The sequence below is a fragment of the Porites lutea genome, chromosome 6, assembly GCF_958299795.1.
Source record: "Porites lutea chromosome 6, jaPorLute2.1, whole genome shotgun sequence".
Taxonomy (NCBI): Eukaryota; Metazoa; Cnidaria; class Anthozoa; order Scleractinia; family Poritidae; genus Porites; species Porites lutea.
The window spans coordinates 9,196,520-9,215,555 of NC_133206.1; the positions used below are offsets into that span (position 1 = coordinate 9,196,520).

At 38.7% G+C, this 19,036-nt stretch overlaps 2 protein-coding genes across 2 annotated transcripts in view; both read left to right on the forward strand.

The window, feature by feature from the left end:
* Positions 1–19,036, forward strand: part of LOC140941648 (uncharacterized) — a 563,750-nt gene that overhangs the window by 397,543 nt on the left and 147,171 nt on the right. The window lies entirely within an intron of this gene.
* LOC140940623 (low-density lipoprotein receptor-related protein 6-like) overlaps positions 14,698–19,036 on the forward strand; it is a 10,752-nt gene continuing 6,413 nt past the window's right edge. Inside the window, exons 1-3 of the mRNA XM_073389613.1 lie at positions 14,698–14,821; positions 17,307–17,697; positions 18,198–18,583. Coding sequence (XP_073245714.1) covers positions 14,698–14,821; positions 17,307–17,697; positions 18,198–18,583 — 901 coding nt within the window. The remainder of the gene's footprint in view (positions 14,822–17,306; positions 17,698–18,197; positions 18,584–19,036) is intronic.

Consider the following 19,036-nt stretch of genomic DNA (forward strand, 5'->3'; position numbering starts at 1 on the left):
TTTTACTCCCGATTTTTGGAACCTTCCAATGGTTCGAACCAATTTCCTTTTCCCGGGGTGGTTAAAAAAATCGGGATATCACTGTACTTCTCCCTTTTCCTTGCCCAACAGGCCTTCTCCGATTTACACAATTTTCAAAATAAATATGCCAAATAAATAGGTCTCTACTAGGAGTCTACTACGTATACTGCGCTGTGTTTTATCTTGTAATAATCGCGAGCAAGCGAGAATGAGATTATTTTTTCTTGTCACGAAGTGTCCAACCTGTTTTGGGGGGTACCCATTCTAGTCACAGTTTAAAGACTACCATTGGAAGTGTGGCCTGGAAATATACTCCTCTAAACAAACCGTCGCGGAGAAAAGAAGATGGAATAGGCCACTTTCCAGATATATAAATTCAGCATGATAGCGAGTCTTGCTGACACAAACAAAGAAAATGTATAATCATGCTTATTCATTTTCGTTGTTTGTGCCCTCTTAGACTCGCTATCATATGCTGAATTTTAATATATCGAAAGCGGCCTATTGCCTTGGCTGTGGTTTAAAATTAGCTTTTTTCCAACTAAGGCCATCCTCTTTTTTTTTCTCCGTTTACCGTCGTCCGACCGACCCAAATTTTTGGCATTTTCCAAACAAAAAAAGTAACGACGTAGTTACACCATATTTCACTTAAAATAATTCTTTTAATCTGAAAAATGAGCATAGTAACAGCATAGAGAAAAACAGGAACAAAAACATGAACATTTTTCACAGTATATTGTACATTTTGTTAATCCAAATATGTGAATGTTAACATTTAACGTCGTCTAGGGGTACCAGCGCCTACTATTCCAAGACTTCTTGTGTAATCATTACAGTTAAGGCCATGAATAGTCTTGTAGCACTCTAGCAAAGATAGATAAGACCTCCTTGATTGAAGACTGGACCACCCAAGCATTGCCAGTCTTTCTTCGTACGGAGAGTCCCTAGATGACATCGGGAGAGCGTTCGAGGCCCTACGTTGGACTCGTTCAAGAGCGTCAATGTTCTTCTGTTAATAGGGTGACCAGAGAGGGACAGCATATAGGTGGTTTTCATACAATCTCGGGAGACACAAATAACAATGGTCAAATGAACAAATGCTGATGGACAAACAAAGCGAGCTAATGAGCGATCTTTTGTTTACCGTCCACCAGCATGGCGGCGATGACGTAAAGTGAAAACCACCTATTCCAGAATGGGTATAACCAAGGCCTTGTACAGACGAGAAAAGACTTCCTTGTTTCCTGGACCAACATTCCTTTTAAGCAAACCCGCAATCTTGTTGGCTTTATTTACAACTTTCTGCGTTTGGGTGTTCCAGGATAGATTAGACGTCAATGACACGCCCAAATCAACCGTTTCGGTGACAGACTGAAGCGTACAACCAGAGAGCTTGTAAGGATAGCTAGTATGATCTCTCGCATGGGTAACACGTAGAACCTCACATTTGGCAGGGTGAAAACGAAGTTGCCAATTTTTACTCCATTTCTGTAGCGTGTTGAGGTCACATTGAAGTTGTTTCTCGTTGTTTTCACCGTAAATAATCATGTAAACCTTGCTGTCATCTGCAAACAAGCGCATGCTCGACCTTACGCCAGTTGTAATATCGTTAATATAGGCAAGGAACAGGACTGGCCCAAGTACACTACCTTGGGGAACACCAGAGGTGACCATCGTCCAAGGAGAAAAGTGCCCACGGAATGAGACTCTTTGTTTTCTACCAACGGTAAAGTTGGTAAGCCAGTTAAGGAGATTTCCACCAATTCCATATCCCTTCAACTTCGCCGGGAGACGCTGATGAGGAACAGAGTGCTTTTGTAAAATCTAGTAAAATTACGTCTACTTTATGCGAGTCATTTCTTGGTTTGGCCCATGAATGGAAAGTATCGAGCAATTGCGATAGACAAGAACGCTTTTTCATGAAACCAATGATTGCTCGCCTATGAAGACTTGATGATCCGTCCAGAATTTTACAATCGATTTCCTGACAATCTTCTCGCAGATTTTACTTGCAATTTAGGTTAGAGAAACAGGTCTGTAGTTTTCTACTTTGTCTTTGGCTCCTTTCTTGTAAAGCGGAATGACATTTGCTATTTTCCAGTCATCGGGAATTTCACCACATTGACTTGCGGTGGAATCAGGGGGGGGCCCACGACTCCAATACCGCCAAGTACTTGTTTCGTGTACCTATGATCCACCGATTTATGACATCACATCCGGTTGCAAAGTTGCTGCTCTGTTTTGGCGTGAAGCACCAAGATGGACGCCCGATGCTATTTGGTTTCTTCGTTATTTTAACCAACAGGCTAACGGAATTATGTATCTTGAATGCCGAGAATGTTGAGAAGGTATCTAGCCGGCCTTTCAAGCAAATGTCATGACCAAACAAAGAAGTTTTAGTATTATTTTAACGATAAATATCATGCAGCTGCGTGCAATGTCATGGCTAGTCTTGCGATGTTTCAAAACGAGTGTCTTTAACGTTTTTCGGCTGTTGCGGCCTATGATTTAGAGAAGTCATCAATCAAAATATAATTTCCTAAGCGGAATAGAATGGGGAAAACGCCGATGGCCACAGTTTAAAGTGTTCACCGCTGGAAGGCTGGATCACGCCTCGTAAAGTTGCAGAAACTTGCACTCAACTGCATGGTTTTGAGATATGTCATGGCGAGTCTTTCGCTATTTGTAATCGAGCGTCAATCAAGTGTTTAGCTTTCGCGGCTTCTGATTCATCTTAGTCACCAATCAAAATACCCTATCCTGAGCGAAATACCGTGGAGAAAAAGCCTATGGTCACAGTTTAAGGTGTTAACAGCTGGAAGGCTGTGCCACTCGACGTAAAGTTGCTGAAAGCTCTACTTAACTAATTTCGAAGTAGTCACATGTTGGGTGCTTCTGGAAGGTTAGTGTTGGATTTTCAGCATTTAATTTGCCTTTGAAGATTTATGTTTAGAACAAGCCTTAAGCCCAAAAGTAGTCCAATTTGTCATTATCTGAGAGAAATCAAGAAAGTTTGTGCCCTTCCTTTTTTTCTAAGCTTGCAAGTGTAACGCCCCTGAAAAGAAATCCTTATGCACTACAAGTCATATTGTCAAAATGACTAGTTCGAAATTACTCCTTATCTTAACTGATAACTACAACTCTTATTTAAAAATGTATCGCTCCCGAACATGTGTTGATTGGTTCTTGACCTTTACAGTTGAAAAAAAATACTACGATTTACAGTGATTATAGTTATGTAATTAATTAGTAAATCAAAAAAAGAATGAAATTAAAGTGAAAAAACAAAACAGCTGTTTTAACTGTTTTAGAGGTTTGAAGGTCTGAAGGGATCACTAGAGCTGTAATATGAGACTCAATAAGAGGTCTAGTTACTTTAGAACATGTTAGAAGTTTCCTACAGCAAAACACATATTTTGGCTTGGTAATTACTTGTATTTCTTAACAAATTGCATGCTATGAATTAAGTGTCAGTTAGGGTCATTCATAATGCTGTACTGCACCTTATTTTATCTGTCGATTATCTAAGGTATAAAAAATGAATTTTGTGTATTTTTAAAGACTGCAATATATGCTTACTTTTGAATTTATCAACAATATATATTTAAATCCTACACTGTAAGTCTGGTTGTCAGTGCAGCCTGTGTCGCAGACATAATCCATTGCCGGTTAGTAACATCTGCAAAGTGGTGCCAATATTCCGGGCTGCCAATCACTATGTGTTTCGACATTCCCTTCAACCTGATTGTCACACTGATAATGGTATTTTTAAGAGGCCAATCATAGCACAGATGCAAGTGCCAGTTCACAGGTGGGCCACGGAGTGCCCAGAAGCAGGATTTCAGTGCTGTCTCACAGGGTGACTTAACCAGAAGTTTAGTTCTGTCTGTGGCACAGGCTAGTCCTCTGGGCATTAATGTTTAAATTATGTATTTTATGTTGCTTAGCTGGGAAGACAAAAATAGATGACATAAGAGCACAAACAAGAGAATTTCAAGAAGTATTAAAAAGTATATCTACCACACAACTCGTAAAGAGAGGTGAAAGTCCATGAGGACAGAAATGTTGTTACAGAGCCATAAAACATTAATGTTAAGTACAACTCACTGTCAAATAAGTTAAAAGGAAGGAAGAATGCTGACATTTCGAGGAATACACTTTTCTGGTTTATGGAAAATCTGCAGCAACAGAAGACACTGAAATCATGTTGAGCCGGTTCAGGATGTCAATTCTGTTTAGATGGAATCCTCTGACAGTATCTAGGCCAGTGTACAGTAGCGTGCTTCAAAGCTGGTCCTTGGTAAGACATTTCTTGACTTTACATGTCAACTCTCTTCAAGGACCTCAAGGCTAAGTGTCTGTTTCCCTGACATTCACTTTCTTGTCAGGGATCAGCGAATTTTAACTAGACGACTGTGTTAACTGTAGTTTTTTTTGTAAGACTTACTTCACAGGAAAGACTGAAACTAATGATCTTGCACTAAGCAGCTTTGAAGAAATCAAGGTTTCTGGGGGGGGGGGGGAGGCTCTGCTGCACATATTTCCCTTGGAGATACGAAGGTAAACATCCTAGATACAACTATAGGAAATCAAAGTAACCTTGAATTTAATAGAGAGTATTCACTCACTTGGCTTATTAGTTTGGGACACCAACATGGTCTCTGTTTCATTGTTTTGGGACACCAATATGGCCACCATGACGTCATGTGAATACTCTCTATACTTCAGTCAGTTTCTAATGTTTATTTTCCATCCTTAAGCATTCTGTTCCTCCTGTGGAAAGGAGTTGGTGGTTGTGTTATGACAACTTCATCCCTTAGTGTTCTTCATCCCTCAATTAATCAGTCAGAGTAAAGGATGTTTAATATGATCCTGATTAGGAGAAGAAAGCTTTCTATTAAAGGCACCATGGTCTAGAAGACCAAAATTAATGTAAATCCCTATCTGACCTCACTGACATGGAGAAACAAAAAAAGAATTGGCTGACACCCAGCATAGTGATGTGCAGTATTAAGCTCAACAAGGATACAGGAAAAATCCACAACTGAGAAACTGGTTTTTAAGAACCTGTCAGGCTAAAATTTTCCAGTTAGGCTATCTTTATAAAAGAGCACTCAAATTTGAAACAGGTTATTAATCATAACCATTACAATTTCCTCAAATTTGATTGGTGCATTAACTGCTTTATTTTTCTTTAATCATTGTGTATAGTTGCCTGTAATTGGACAGTTATGTTAACCAATCATATTAAATGCACTCAGCTAAATCCACCAATCACAGAAGTTATCATGATAACCATAACAACAATCACTTCCCAAAACAAACTGGGGATTAATCCAAAATGGATGAATATGCAACACTTGGACAGTGTCTCCACCAGTGATATTTTCCCTTACTTTGGAGATTTGGTATGAACAAACACTCTTTCACCAAAAAGGAATGCATCTATTTTCTCGGAAATTGTAACGGTTATAATTATTAATTGGTAACAGGACTCTGTGTTGTCCAATTCAATCTGTAATCATACTCATGATTAAACAAATCTGACTCCTGCTTCACGGTTGTCCAAGTTTGTAACACTTGTATGATTACAGACTGAATTGGACTCCCCTCAGTCCTATTACCATTATTTATAAAATCTCTTACAAAAAGCTTCTGCACAGTGTACACTTGGGAAAGTAAGATAAGTCAACATTCAGGGTCCTCTTTTGAGACATAGGTGTCTAATAATATTTATTATTACTCTGACTGCAATGTGATGGCGTACAGGTTTTAAATATACTAAGGAAAGAGCTGAATGCCACTAAATACTTTTAGCTGAAAGCTACAAAGTATTTTTTTTTTCAGAAAATAAGGACCTATTTGAGACTGAACCTAAATAGCCTAAATCTGTGCTAATTAGTTTTTCTTTCAGAACCTGACTTGTTTAAGCTAACTTGGGAAAATACAGGTTCTTGGTTGCAGGTTTTTACTAGTAATTAAATTTGATGGAAAAAAAGATTATCAGAAATTAACATAGCCAGATGAGCTTATTTACAACTCCATTTTTCAGACCTGCAATTTATTTAAGGCTGTCTTTTAAAGGAACCACAAGAACAGCATGTATTTTTATTTTCAGCTTTAATAAATTCCAGACTATTTTTATGATCTGGGGCCGGTTGCTCGAAGCCTGGTTAGCGCTAACCGTTGGTTAAGAGGTATCAAAATGTATAGGTTTTCATGGTATTTAATGCTGATTAGCACTAACCATGCTTCGAGCAACCCGGGCCTGGTTAGAAAATCCTCTTAACAGATGGAATAGCAAAATGTGAATTAATAAATCCTTTGATCAAACTGTCTTCTGCTTTTCTCTTGCCAAACCATCTTTCCCTACAGAGGAGCAAAGGTTGTAGCAAATCAGAAAAATAAAACAAAGACAAGAGGCTACACCTGAAACCCCTCTTTACTGTTACTTTAACACTCAGGGAGAAGGTTATGGTACTTCTGTACAGGTAAGTGCCATGGAATAGGGAGTGGGTTTTGAGATGATCAGTCTTTATCCCACACTACTTGGCTTGGCTTTCTGATCCTTTGGTAGGGTTCCTTTGTAAAATTATGCTAGCTCACCGTCAGTAGATAACCTTCAGGGGTTTCAAAATGTTTTAAAGTGGGCAGCCGAATCTGGAGGCTGGGGGCACTGGAATTGCTGGCAACATAAAATCAAGTAGCCGATGGAACTCCGGTGGTCACTGGCTTGTTTTGAAACCACTGAAACCTCTGGTAAAAACTGAAGATACATTGACGGGATCAAGATATGAACTTGAGCCGAGAGCTACTGAACAATAAAAAAAAAACACCCTTTTTATGCGAATCAAGCCGTTTGAAGATTGAAATAGGAGTGTAAACACTTTTTGACACAAAAAAGATGTTTATAATTATCTACATAATTTTACCCAATATTTCCTAGACCTTCACTTGTTGGGGGATTGTGTGTTAAAACAACTTGAACATTGCATTGAAAGCCTGTTGTCAAGGATACAACTAAAAAGAGATGGTATATATTTGACTGTATTTTTCAGTAGATACTGGAAAAGAATTAAAAATGCTTTGTGAATCTAAGCACTAAGATTTTGAGCCAAATACAGGATCAAAGGACGTTAGTCAATAACAAGGAATGTGGATATTTTTTTGGAAAAAGGAAATAAATACAGCTTGAATGTTTCAGGGCTGGTTTGCACGTTTCTAAAATTCATACATGTAATTTATTGAAAATATTTTGATGTTTCGTTTCTTTAGAACAATAATAATATCATTGATCAATCAAATAAAGTAGGTGAATAAAATTTCAGTATTTCCTTTAACACTAGAAGAAAAACTGTTGTATACATGCTAATTATACACAGCTGTATATCAGAATTATTATGGTTCAATTTTATCCCTGGATAATTTTAGTTTCCTTTGTGTCATACTCATTATCATACATTTTCATACCCAAAGACACAGGAAAAAATTTAAATTGAAGTATAAAGCAAAAAATAAAAATACTGTCCATGTATGGCCAAAAGAAAAACAATGATCACTGGCTCACTCAAAGCTGCACTGGGTGACTGTTTGTCCTAAAAAGGTTTGAACTCTCTGTTGGATACTCCCTTTTGCCCCACCAGCTACAGGTACATACCCCTCCCCCTCAGGCATGCCATTCAACATTGTAATAAAAGAAGACCACTATCAACCTTATTAAAAAGTTACAGAGTAAAAACATTGTTATTAGGAAACAGAAAAACCATTCTACTGGAGTGAATTATTGCAGTAACCTTCGAATTTTGGTTCCATCGCTTACATGTATTGTTTCTAGTAACAAAAAGTGCAAGTCTTAAGATGAAATTTTCATATTACAGAACAAAAAAATTAATATCCTTCCTTTTTCCAGGGAGGCCATTTGCTCCCAACAACTCCCTACCAGGTAGAAATTTCATTCAAGTTCCATATAAAATACTTTTTGTTTGTTTTGGCCATGAAGACCCCCTCTCCTTACAACTTTTAAGGATCCTAGAATCAAATTATGCACAACTGTCTTACAATATGGATTTTAAGGCTTGGCAAGGGAAAATTGGCAAAAAATATACTTCCAATCCTTCACATTTAATTGAACTGTCTATCCCCTACCACACAGAGAGAAAATAACTGGCAATGCATTTTTGCTTATCTGTGCAAATTAAGTTTGCTGTCATTAAGTTTCACAATCCCCCATAAGCAACAATGTACTCTGTCATACAGTGAAGGTGTGCTGTTACCACCCCTGAAATCCCCTAAACAAAAACTTTGCATGCCTCTCTCTAAAACAATAAATTATGATCACAGCAATTGCAGGCATGTGGTATCTTTCTGGTACACTATAATTGTACTCAAAAAAGGCTACTAGTAATAATAATTGATCAACAAGATTATTGTTTTTGTTATAATATTGTTCTTCTTGGTGTAGGCCCTCTTAATATCTCCAGGGCAGCACTAAAACACGGAATCCGGAATCCGGAAACGGAAACGGAATCACGGAAACGGAAACGGAAACAGAATACGGAATCAAATATCGATGATAGAAAATTAAAGAATTTCACAATACACAATTTAGTACAATCCAAAGAGAATTTGTCTTAGTTTTCTTGGCAGTTCCCTTAAATATATTCTTGTTATTGTGTCTTGATAAGGTTTGCCGTAGTGTGGGTTACTGCACTGCAAGGCCGATGAAAGTAATTTTACGAGTAATTTTTATTCACGAGTTCATGGGTTGAATAATACAGTTCAATATTACTTTTGTAGCTAATTGTCAAGAATAGTCGAAGTTAGCCTCAGACCACACCACGTGATTGTCCCCAAACTGAATACTCCACACATGACCGACCGGTGACGTGACCACAGTTCCGGTGTTTTAGCAATAAGTTAAACTTTTTCGCCAAGCTGAATACTGATGGAATACTGGTGTACCAGTAATTGAGTTTACGTGGACGTCCGTATTTTTGTTGAAGAGGCTTATTAAACATGGCGCATTATTTTGATGTAATCGGTTGCGGAATCAAGAAAATGCATGCACAATTCTCTCTTCTCTTTGGACTCCACAATGCCATGGTCTCTTGAGTAAGTTGTCTTGATAAATAAAACTGAACACTGTTGAAGACAACCCAGAAAAGACACTGAGAAAAACTTGACGGCGACGCCTTTCAGTTATGTAAACGACGCCTCAGACGATTCAAACGAAGTCTGTCTCCGGGTCATTCCACAGTAATTTGGACAGAAAATATCAAAAATCAGAATTGTTTGTTTCACTCAATTTCTTGACAAATTGAAAATATACTAGTTATAGTATGTGAAAATGGTAAACTTTGTTTGTTGTCAGTTGTCGTGTATGCATAAATTATCATCAATTACCATATACAGTGAAAATAGCTGTTGCGGAGGGGAAAGTTAAATGTGTTGCTGATAACAAACTATTAACAAGAATTTTGCTGAGCTGGTATGGGACAAAAACTACTTAATGCAAAGTTACTTTAGTATTGACCAACATTGATATTTTCACCATAATGACAGCAGCAGACAATGTCATGGATGCTGTTTTCCCCTCCGCAACATTTTGAGGCCTGATAGTTTTATTTTCAGGCTAACAAATAATGAAATCAACTTTCTGTTTTCATATCTTCTAATTTTTGACCAAGGCTTAATTTTATTATGTTCTAATGGATTTCACATTTTTAGCTGAATTTGATAAAGAATGATTAGTTTCTGTTGCGGAGGGGAAATTTTGTTGCGGAGGGGAATTCTGTTGTGAGTTTGGACTCAAACAATGCATTGTGGGATAGCTAAAACCGTGTGTTCAAATTCAATATGGCTTCCTTGCTGAGTTGAGAAGTATTGAATTTTAAAAAATGCCTTCTAACACTGAAAGAAGTAGAAAGTTCAGAAAGAAAGTGAGAAGTGACCCTATTAAAAATAAAAGCAATTTTACTGTCACGCCAGTAAAATGCAGTTAATGGGACGTGACGCTAGTTATCAGTAACCCATTCATGGCGGTTCTTTTTCAACAAAGCAATTGTGTAGTCAGGTTGTCAAGGTCAGCGCGCTCTAAGATGCATAGTATTCTAGCATAGAACTTTACGGCCTTGTTGTCTTAAGCAGGCTAGTACGAGCCACAGCATTGGCCAATATTTTCAAAGCACTATTCATGGCTAAGAGTTTGCACATGCAACGCTGAGCTGTCTTATAGTACAGCCTTTTCTACTGGCTATGCCAGCAGACATGCGTCTAGCTAGAAAAGCGTAGAACAACTGTTCAGAGTTCACTTGGGTTCCAGTGTTCAGCAAGGTTTAAGCGCTCAGTATACTATTCTTGTAAAATTTTTCCCTCCCTCCCTCCCTTTGGAGACGAGGTTTGGGCTTTGTTTTGTGCTATGCCATCAAATAAACTAGGGATACTCCTCGCAGTGCGGTTAAGTCTGCGCAGTGACTTCCCCCAAGCTTGTTGGCTGCATTGCCGTTTAATATCGCCTGCAAACCGATACTCTTGTCTGATCCAGCACGTACTGTATTGCATTCAGCTCGTAGTGCTGGGGAGATAAGTGAGGTTCTTTTTAATTTGCTCACGCCATCGCCGGAAGTCGCACACGCTAACCTAGCGCAAGGCAGTGCTCCCCCATTATCGCCAACTTGTCATTATTTGTTTTATAATTAAGTCACTTCGTGTTAGACATGCATCATAAAGGAGCAGAGACATTAATAAATATAAAGCCAACGTAAAGTTGTTGAAGTTCATATATTAAAATATGGTCGTTATAATTAGGTTTTCGTGGCTTGTTTTATGAATACTGAAATGTGGACACATTTTCCCCTCCGCAACTTCCCCTCCGCAACAGTGGATGGTGGTCTTGGATCCTGCCTCACTGAAAAAGAGCTGTACATTTAAGTTTCCTTTTATGATTCTTGTAATTAACATAAGTTGATAAAATGGAAAAAACCATTGAGCTTAGGATACCATTCCAGAATTCAGAGAAAATTAAGAATGAAATAAAAAAACTTTGAACACTGTATTTTCTGTTCCCCTCCGCAACAGCCCTCTTTTGATGGTCTGCGAGCTAAATAATGCATTTAAGAGAAAAGCATGAGACTAGAAATGATAGCTCCCTAAAAGACAAAAAAACTCCCTAAATATGCAGAAGTAAATGAAAAAAACTTATTACACTACAACATGATTAGTGTCTCTGAATTTCCCTTCCGCAACAGACGGAATACTGTGGAATGACCCCTCCATATAACTTACTTTTTTCTTAAGGCACTAGTTTTTGTCAGTCACGTTTTTCTCCTCGCTTTGCTGTCCCATGAGAATTTGCATTCATTGCCGACAGTGGTATCGAGCGTCTTTTCACCGGAATCAACTCCTCTAGTGACACAGCAGTCTCCTCTCCTGTACTCAGCTAATTTATTCATTTGTGCCTTTTTTTTATCTGTTTATTTATTTCATTGTCATTGCTAATATTATTTTTTTCAAATCGATCGCTTGGAACCTTCTTTCACAGATTCCGTATTCCGTTTCCGTTTCCGTTTCCATGATTCCGTTTCCGTTTCCGGATTCCGGATTCCGGATTCCATCTTTTAGTGCTGCCGATATCTCCACCTCTCCTGGGGCACCACCTCCCAAAGCAAACGGTCTATTCTCTGTCACATTTTTTCTATTTTATGTGTTTCTTACACAATAAAATACAGTTTTAGAGATCCAGTAGAAAGTGCTGTGAGAAAAAGGGTAGTTCTTTAGGATGTTTTACTGCCCTTTTCTAATAGTAACCACCTGTACATGTTCTTTATGAATTCCCCTTTCATCAATCATTTAAAAAATTATCTAATTCTCTTAGCTATTAAAAGCTCACGCTCTAACATTGAATAACTCTAATATTTCGCTACTCTACGCTCCTTGTAATTCTCTCACGTGCACTAAAAGAAAAATCAGCAAACCTACTAACCTTATCTATGCGACATCATGCCAGAGGGTCTTCGAACAGCAGAATACTGAGCCCTTGCAGCAACTTTACGTCGAGTTATAAAGCCTTCCAGCTGTTAACACTTTAAACTGTGACCATAAGCTTTTTCTCCACGGAATTTCGCTCAGGATAGGCAATTTTGATTGATGACTTTGATGAATCAGAAGCCGCGAAAGCCAAACTCTTGAGTGGCGCTCGATTACAAACAGCGAAAGACTCGCCATGACATTCCTCTCAGCTGCATGATATTTATCGTTAAAATAATACTAAAACTTCTTTGTTTGGTCATGATATTTGCTTGTAAGGCCGGCTATATACCTTCTTGATATTCTCTGCATTCAAGATACATAATTCCGTTGGCCTGTGGGTAAAAATAACGAGGAAACCAAATAGCATCGGGCGTCCATCTTTGTGCTTCGCGCGAAAACAGAGCAGCATGTCTGCAACCGGATCTGATGTCATAAATCGGTGGATCATAGGTACACGAAATTTCGCTAAGTCGTGGCCCCCCCCCTGGGTGGAATACATTATCGCCAGTGACGTCCTCAGGTTTTTGTCTTTATCTTATGAATAAAATGCGGTGGATTCCCATTAAGATAAGGTCATATGCTATTTTTAAGTGGTTTAACCAGGCTGACAGGTTTCCTAGTTACCTTTAAGTCGGTAATTGTCTTGGTTTTCGACTGGTTGATTAGAAAATACAGTCTAACCTCGCGCAAATCGTGCATGCTAATGAGGGCGAAGGCAAATTAAGACTTTTTTTTATTATTATTTTTTTCTCTCATCCACATCGACCCCACATCGACCCTACATCGATCCCATATCGACCCTACATCGACCCAACTTCGACCCAACATTGACCCCACATCGACCCCATATCGACCCCACATCGACCCTACATCGACCCCACACTCGACGTTTATTTCAACACAGTATCTTTGGATAGTAAAGCTGCGCAGAGTATGAAAAGGAGTTGGGTGGAAAACCAGTCTTATGTATTAACCGCTGCAGGGCCAGGTTGCAGAAAACCTCCAGTAAAGTGCTCTTTTAATTTACCTTATGGGTACACTAACCGGTGTTGCATAAAAGACACCGTTATGACGACATCATAATGGAATTTTATGGCAAGGCATTTGATAATGGTTTGCAGGCCAAGGCGGCAGGTTCCAAGCCTATCTCATTTCCAGCCAATCAGAATTTAGGGCGTTCCGGACTATATCATTCTTAGGGGCGCTTTTCCATGTGCTCGCCCCCTTTCGATCGCTCACCATCACGTTGTTCACATTGCTGGTTTGAACCAATTTTCAGCATTTTCCACCACCTCCCCCTCCGCCTGCCTGCGAATTAATTCCTAGTGTGTTTCTCTTTCTTCTCTTAGTGGGTGGCGGTCTTTTCACCCACCTTTGCTGAAGAGATATTTAGTTTATTATATATTGGCAGATCTTGAAAATAAAGTTCGTCACGTTTGGTGGCCAAATTTTCTCCAACCAAATCCGACTCTGTGTTTATCTCCTCAGCCAACAAGTGCGCCGCCACGCAGAGCCCTTGGTCACGCAATGCAAGGTTTTCAGCGTCCTTCTAACCGAAAAAATGGCTTGATATAAAAACACACTTAGCTATAGCACTCGTAAATTTCTATCCTACGTAAGTACGGGCCGGTAACTTAGAAACGTACGAAAGTGGTTCACTTAAGGGAACACTTAAACTTTGTTATTGTAATAGTTATGTAATGGATATTCTTAAATACCTCACTCTGTTTTACCAGTAAACTGTCAATAAGTATGAAAAAGATGTATTGTTATGGAATGCTATTAACCTTCTGTTAAATGAATTGGAGAAAACGATGATGAAGAAGAGGCCACGAGAGAAAACCACAATACTGTGAATACTACTACTGTACTGCGAACACCGCAATGAATCGAGACCAAAGGGGTTTGAAAAAAAAACATGCTGAACTTGTGAGATCGTCCTTTTCTAATCTTTTGAAATTTTTGAAATCTACTGAAACTGATGACATCTTAAATCAGATAGCAATATAAAACGCTTGAATTTTTACTGTTAGAAAAGTCAGTGATGATGTTAGAAATCGCTAAAATAAATAAAGCAAAAAAACCTCCCTAAATTCGCCTCACAGAAAAAAAATTATCGTTACCTACAATACAGATACGGGCCCAAAAAAATTGCGGTAAATTTACGGGCCAAGGAGGGTACGGCTTTTTAAAATTATTTTCTCGCGTTGGAAGCCGGCTGAACGTTTTGCAAACGGGCTCAGAAATGGCGAAAACAAATCGGAAAGGTTTGGTTGCTGATGATCTCAGCCTGATTTCTAAGCTCCCTCAGGAAGTGATCTCAACGTGACACCAATTTCCGGATTCCGCTGTCGTAGCCTGCGAGCAAGCTCTCCTATTTGGGCAAGCGAAGCGACACTCGCGAGAACGCGCGTTCTCGCGAGACTCGCCTCACTCGCCCAAATAGGGCTTCCTCGCAGGCTACCGCTGTCGTTAATACGTTTGCAGTCCGTTTTAGACGGATCAGTCTGAAGCTGCAAACTAAAAACGCCCCAGATCGAAAGGTCACGAGAGTATAAATTGTATAATCTTATGGTATAGGTGAGTCAAGGATAGCCTGCGAGTGTTAAATTTTCTTCTCTGCAATACAGGCAATAACATCCGTGAACCATGAGGACTTTACTGTTTATGCTGTTTGTTACAACAGTGGAGACTCAAATCTCTACCACAAAAGACGCCCCTCAGTTGCGGTCGGTTTTACCATCGAAGGCTCCCGAAAACGCCGGAATACAAGGTAAGTCAAATGGTTTGCCCCGCAAAGAAAAAAAAAACATAAGGTAAGTATAAAAATATATGCCTTTGTCTTTATGGCCAGTAGCCGGTCAAGCTTTTCAAAACACTACATGACCAGCAGTCCGATATTTTTTAAAAAATTGACAATTCAAAGAATCCTAGCCGAACCAAACTGTATCATATATCAATTAAGAAAATTCAATCGATCCTGAAATGCTATACAGATCTGAAGTCTAGTGCTTGATCCACGCTGGATTCAGAAAACGAAACCGTGTTCTGTTAGATTTAGTTTTTCATCAAATGCTGACCAAAAACACTAATTAAGTGACTAGCCTCCCACGCAGACGTTCTTTTGGCTCGTCATGCAAGTAATCCCCTACCTCTCGTCTTCGTGGGAGGCTAGTAAGTGACCAGCAGTCCGATATCTTGACCAATTTGAGTATTCAAAGAATCAGTAACTGTGGAATGTTTATGTGCATTCCTTTGGTGAAAATCGTCCAACCTGAGTCGTTTGGTACCTAAGATTTAATGCAGATAGCCTCGAGAATCGAGAACTTGATGTCTCCTCATCTGTGAAGAGTCGGCGCAAAAATTTTGAGCACGTCAAACAAGTCACCCAACTAATGGTCACTAAAGTGTTACACCGGAAGGTGAAGAATATTATTCTCTCTACCTTAATGAGGGGCACCCAACGACGGTTTTCTGTAAAATATCTGTTCGGTCAGAAGCAAATATTGCCTAGAATTTTCTATAGCTTGAGGACGACTAAAAAATTCTTAATCATCGCTCCATTCATGTACAATTTTCTACGCCTACCTAATAAATTTCCTACGATTTTGTGAAGTTTAATTTTTCACATTTCACTGCCCAGGTTAGGCTACTTTTCTTACGAAAAAGAAACCTAAAATTTGGGGATTCGAAAATGGGATGGAGAAAGGAATCAGAATGATACTGAAAAGAAAACAAGCTGGAAAAAGACAAAAAAAGTGTATACGCAAGCATGGCCTGAACAGAAAAAATCTTTGAAGTAAAAGATTTAACCATATTCAGAACAGGGGGGCTTGAGGCCCCTCCCTTGTTAAAAATTTAAATAACTTCAAAACCGTTCAAGCTATGACCTCCAAACTTTAGCGACTTTTCATGAAATTTAACTGGGGACATTTTAAAATCGTCGTGACGTCTACGTCAACAACCGAATTTTGACAACCATGTTTAATTTTTTTCAATTCACATTTTTTCGGTTTTATTTCTATTTTACTTATTGAATTCCTATATTACACTAAATTTAGCATTATTATATCAAATTTATTATAACTGCTACTGTTTTCCAGGGTATTTGGTGACTAATTTGGGAAAAGTATGAATTAAAATGACCCGCAAATGACAGTAAGTTCAATTTTCTTTCGGAAGTTCATACCTTATAGTTTCTTTTACTTCCTAAGCATCCTTTTATACACAGATAAAATTCCCTATCACGATTACCTCGATTTGTATGGGTTTTAAGCAAAATAAAATACATTTATTAAATTAATTCAGAATTGCTAACCCAAAATAGCAGATGGGCCTAGTTCTTTCTTAAATGACGTCATCGTGTCATCACTGCTATTATTAAATTTTGATATTGTGTTCAGTAGCCAACTCTTGATTTTATCAGACACCTTACTATTAAAGTATTTTTCGCTTTATGGCTACTTTGAAGGGAATTTGGATTCTGTCAGTAAATTCAACAATATGGCGTGAATGACGTCAAATTATGTCGTTTTGTTAATCAAGCTACGTTTAAATGTTGGAAATGATAAGTACATTATTTTGTGTAATATTAGTGGCCTTATCATGAACGGTTTTGAATTTATTGAGGGGTAGGGTCTGAAAAGGGTTAAAGAGGAACCTTTTGGGTTATTTATATAATCAACGTGTTTTGTGCTGGGGAATTCTTCTAAAAATACCTCAAATCGATGAGCAGTGCACCTCAGCTTGCGATAGGATCATCCGCTACTGGTCAGCGGATGCTCCACTTTGACAGCTGTCAGCTGACTTGGAAACGTCGGTTTTCACTTTAATAACAAGCAAGGCAGCAAGGCTGATACTGCGATCCTAAAACAAATAAGTTTTCAAGGCATCAACATGACACAAAAAACTCTCAAGAACGAGGCATTCACCTCCAAGACAGACTGCTCATTTGAACCCATCGGGTGCAGATGGCTGATAGAATTATATAAACTGACTCCAGAATCTCTGTTGAAGGCTATCCCAGCTTGGAAAAAAACAAAATGAACATTCCATATCACGTGTCTTCGACAATTCATCAACAGTGTCATGTTGATGTCTCGGAATAAATGACATGCCATAACATGAAGCAGTCAGTCTGTTTGTCTCACGGTCACGTTACAGCCAAAATTTCTTGGATGGATACATTACCAGATTTTCGTAATTGGCGTAGCTCTACTTTTATACTTAATTGCGTTGCCAATGTATATTCCCAACAGTGCCAGAAGCATTTCTGTTGTATTCAAATCATAAAGATATCAGGAGAGTCTCCCTGGACACCAATAATGATTCATTGATTCCCTTGGTCGGTGTCAAAGAGGCATATGCTCTAGACTTCAATGTACAGGAGATGCAAATCTACTGGACAGATACATCCCTCAGGTCTATAAACAGAGCTTTCCTCAATGGAAGCCAAATTGAGCACTTGATTGTTGTGGACTTGCCTCACCCTGATGGTTTGGCTGTGGACTGGATAGCCAAAAACCTGTACTGGACAGACTCTAAACACCAGAGAATAGAGGTGGCAAGACTTAATGGACAGCACAGGAAGATGTTGATTTGGAGGGACTTGTGGAAGCCGCGTGAACTTACTGTCAATCCAGTATCGGGGTAGGCGTGCAAAGGACAAATAAAATTTCTCGATGAATCCTTTACAGAGTTTCTTGCTGAATTTTTTTAAGACACAAATTTGAAACCACACAGAGCGTAGATTTAGAGTTAAATTTCCCAGGCTGTTGTGATAATGAAGGTCAATTCTCAGTCTACAAGTTTCATGCTTTGCTGACCTTGATGTTAACTTTCACCAAAAGAAACTAAGAGCCCAAGTTCAATTGAAAGTCGAGGGTGCATTGAAGAATGCCCTACGCAACTACTGACTTCATGTCGCAGAAATTCTTCGTTTAATATTTACAAAAAATCATAAGTCTATTTGAATAAAGAATCTAGCATTTTATTCTGAGTGCCAGCCACCCCTTCAATTTATGATATGAAAATTGGTACGTTTTTAGCAAAACTGAAAACATTCCAACGTTTTCTATCGCATTTCTCGAATACCTGCTTTGCTTGTGTAATGGCAGGTTTGGTTAAGGTCTTTCTTATTTGTACTACAGACATATGTACTGGGCAAATGGTGGAAGGGAGCCAACAATAGAAAGAGCAGACTTGGATGGCTCCAACAGACACACCTTGATTGTCAATGTAACACGTCCAACTGGCGTGACAATTGACTATTCATTGGGGCTCATTTTCTGGGTTGATATTGAGAACCAGGTTATTGAGTGTGCAAACTTAGATGGAACAAACCGTCGAGTAGTTGCGTTAGGTCTTCCCATGCCTTTTGCCTTAACACAGTACAAGGATTGTATTTACTGGACTGACCATGCGCTTAACTCAATCTATCGTGCCAACAAGACAAATGGATTGGACCAGACAAGAATCAAATCCCACACTGATGACATTACGGATATTCTAGTGTTTCACAGCAGTAGGCAAGAAGGTTTGCGTATAATCATTTTTTTAATACTGTTATCCCTACAAGCCCAAATTTAATTGTACATTTATTTCCTGTGGTACTGTATTTGTAGGACAACCATGACCATTATTTTAACCTGATGTATGTATGTCGATACGAAAGGTACAAATGTATGTAGGTTTGAAGATAGAGTTTGATTAGTACATGTACATGAAGGCAACTTAATTCAGCAAGGGTCGTCCTCAACCTACTCTGAAATAACAGTAATCGCGATTAATAAAGTGCACATGAGATTCCAGATCATGCGTGATAATGCATGTTTTGGCAATTGGGAAAGTGTGTGATGGAAATTGGAAGCAGTCTGTATTGAAATGAATTTACAACCTTAAATACAGATAGTAAACAGCATGCGTAAAAAATGAGCATATTTCAAAATTAAAAGACTAAGGAGTATGCACAAGGATTGATGTAATGGAA